Here is a 3,483-nt window from a genome sequence, read left to right on the forward strand (position 1 = left end):
ATGAATCATCTTTCTTTGGTTATATTTTTGAGATGATGATTACAGTCTCCCTAGGCATCTTGTGTGGCGTCATCTCTCGCCCACCTCCTGATGTGTGGGTGGCAGAGGCGAAAAAAGGGGACAAGCGATCTGTTTTCCCTTGCGTGACCGACTTCTTCCTCAGTGTGTTGCTCTCGCGCAAGTGATATAGTTTCTCCTTTTTATAATGTGAAATTAATATTGTTAACCGATGTAAATAGTTTTCTAAAATTAAATGAACTTAAATATTATCAACCGTTTCATCAATTGGAGTCAGAATACATTTCGTCCACAATGTGTGCCCTTTCTCTACACTTGCATTAACAAGTAGAGAGGATTTTTCTACGCATGTAAGCATATTTCGTCCATCTTTTCTGTCGTTAGCGAGATTAACACTTTCTTAAAGTATTATGCAAAACTGCCTCAATTTCACACTCAAATTACTTAGGAATGCACATGCATGAAATTGGCAGACACCATCTGATTCTACATTTCTTTGACCGATTGCCGCTGTGGTGGTCGAGTGGTTATAGTGCCAGACTCGTGATGCGAGGATCCGGGTTCGAACCCCACAGTGGTGGTCGGCTGAAGTTGGTTTTCTGTGGTTCCCAACTTCAAGGCGCAAATGCGAGCCGATCTCCCCGTTAAAAAGTCTCGCCACAGAGAGCAACAGTCCTACAACGGTAAATCATTCAATCATAACACTTCACTCATAGTTAGTAAAACTGGGGGCAGATGACAGCACTACACATAACAAGCATTACACAGAAACAAACTTTACGTAGGGTTGCACTACACGCACATTCCCGCACATACCGATTCGTTGGGGGGTTCCGTGGGGGGGGGGGGATTGCATGTGTGGTGTAGTAGGTAGGGGCTCGGGGATCAGCCACCTCGTTGGGCAATTTGCCTGTTGTGGCGTTGTATTTGATATCAAAATGAAAGGAATCGTTGAATATAGAATTTCTGCACCGACTGTAATTTGGTCTACTAATATCATTCACAGCTATAGTATAGTCCTGTCCACTTTTTAGCGCTTTTCTTCTTGGTCAGCTTTTTTTTTTTGCCAGCAATTATTTCCTCTTTTGCTGTTGGTTATCGTCTAACGCTAGCAATAATCGGTTTTTGTACAGAGTGCCACAGCATTTAAATAGAGCCTTTTAGACATTTTTGTCCATAGTATACATAATTTTTTTTGGCATGTTATGCTGTTTTTCTTGTTTGAATATCTCATTTCCTCAAAATGTACATTTCATATTTTCATTTTATACGTTTTTGCATACTAGCTGTTATAGTTTTAATCCCACACAATCGTGTTTTTATTTTTCTTAAGAAGCTTGACACTGTTCCACCCCCAGCGATTCATTATGCTTTCGAGCGTTATTTTCTAGCTAAAGAAAAAAATCACCAAGACATTGCCAAAAGGGATAATTATTCCATAAAATATGCGAGCATATTAAATCAACAAAATATAAATGTTCTCAGTCACATAAAATAGCTGTTATTATGATCACTGAATATTCCCAAATCACAGCCGTTAGTAACATTTATTTATAAGTATATCAGGGTTTTAATCTCAATCAGGAAAAAATTTAGGTGCCAAACACATTTTTTTCGTCTTTTCACTGAATTGAAGTCTTAGAGCAGTAGAAAATTATTAGAAATCATGTCAGTATGTCTGCAATCATAGAAAGGGGCTTCCTAAACAAATCCAAGAACACTACTTTGCACAAAATTTTGCTGATTAAAAAAAAATGCCTAGCGGTTACGAAACTACTAGCGCCTAAATTTTTTTCTGATGTGTCAGACCCGGGCCAAGTGATTTTTCCAAGGCCCTACTTGGAAAATTCAACTACTTCTCATTTTTCGGAAGCCCCTCTTCTCTTGAGGTCCCTAGGCCGGGTGCGGCCGTGTATTGGGATGGCACTGGCTCAGACTCCACCTCAGCAACTATATATTGGAAATTTTGAGCGTTGATACAGATTTTCTAGTTTCCTGGAATTTTCCAAGCTTTGACCTATATCGCCAACTCATGATAAATACCACAGTTCTGCGAGTGTTTGCTGAATTCTGTGCAATAAGGAACAAATATGATTTCATAAAGAAGTGTCAGAGCACTATCAAGAAGTCTATGGTATCAATACATTAATATGGATATATTTTTAATGTAGCATGATTTACGTTAACATCAAATTAAGTCCATGACACTCATTCACAGAACGAACATAATTGATAGTTTCATTATTTTTGATCAAAAACAATAAAAAAAGTGGCGAAACAACACTGAATCACATTCAAACCAATACATATACAGAGATGAACGACAAAAACACACTCGTCCGATTACTCAAGACTGAGTTCTTCTCCTCGAAAGCCTGAGTTCCTTCTCGATTTCGAACTGTCGCAAATCGCTCCGCTGTAAGAACGCTTGCCTCTCAAGATAACCGCCTTTACCTTTGTTATGAGTCTCGAGTTCCTCGCTGATGCCCTCGTCCTTCTTGAAACTATTCCAATCGAGCAACGATTTCTGGAGCGTCGACAGCTTCTGTTTCTTCTTGTTCAGAGCACCAACGATAGATGACAAACCACCACCAGCTGCTGGTCTTTTCATAGGTGGAGCCACAGTTTTTTCAACCGGTGCTTTATCCGGGACCTGAAGAGACGTTTTCGAGCTGATCTCTTCGGTGACAGTGGCTGTTTCGCTGTCGACCTCTTTGGTAAGGGTGACCGTCTCACCAGCAAACTCGTACTCTTCTGTGACTGTGATCTTTTTCTTTGTTGCTGTGGCATCCTTCTCCTCCTCTTTAGCAGTGGGTGTCCCATTGGTGACACTTGGCGAGGACTGCAGTGGCTTTCTAACAATAGGTTTCACATCATCTAGGAATGATTTGTAGAGATTTTCCACTCTTTTCTTCTCGTCTTCTTCGTTTAATTTGGGTTCCTCCTCCTCCGCTTCGACCTCTTTTACGACTGGCTTCTTTTTCTTTCTACCTCTTCTTTTAGACACCGACTTGGTGTCCACACCAGCTTCCTCATCGGAGGTGACACCGTCATTTGAATCATCTTCGCTGCAAATGTTTTCAGTGGGGACGTAATCGACGTCATCTTCGCTGTCCGAGCAATCCGAATCCATGTCTTGGAATGTCGCCATTTCTAACTATAAACAAAGAAATTGGTAGAAAGCAGTAAACACCCAATGCGAATGAATGAATAGATCTTGGATCAACCTGCGCCCGCAGCTCATTCACAACAAAAGTGGCGCATATAACGAGCAAGGTCACACTTACGACAAAATTGCATCATCCTACGTCGTTTCTGACATTTGTAAGAAGTAACCGAGATAGTTACGATTAAAATCATTAGTTCGACTTTGAAACGTATAGTAATGTGGTTTAAATTGTGAGCAAGTAAACGTTTGTAAACTACAAGACCATATGACCCACATTTTAAGGAACAGAATTTTTT

The 3,483-nt window shown here is 40.4% G+C and overlaps 1 protein-coding gene across 1 annotated transcript; it reads right to left on the minus strand.

Moving 5' to 3' along the window:
* Positions 1-2,163: 2,163 nt before the first annotated feature.
* On the minus strand, positions 2,164-3,283 carry Yeti (yeti). The gene has a single exon (XM_089255638.1). It carries the CDS (start codon positions 3,167-3,169, stop codon positions 2,366-2,368), a length of 804 nt encoding a protein of 267 aa, XP_089111764.1. The 5' UTR covers positions 3,170-3,283; the 3' UTR covers positions 2,164-2,365.
* Positions 3,284-3,483: the final 200 nt, after the last annotated feature.

This window comes from Pholcus phalangioides, unplaced genomic scaffold (assembly GCF_987345545.1).
Source record: "Pholcus phalangioides strain wild (caught in Gottingen) unplaced genomic scaffold, Ppha-v1.0 ptg000043l_1, whole genome shotgun sequence".
Classification (NCBI taxonomy): Eukaryota; Metazoa; Arthropoda; class Arachnida; order Araneae; family Pholcidae; genus Pholcus; species Pholcus phalangioides.

Coding starts and splice junctions, on each gene's coding strand:
- Yeti (XM_089255638.1), bottom strand. CDS start 3,169: ATGGCGACATTCCAAGACATGGATTCGGATTGCTCGGACAGCGAAGAT.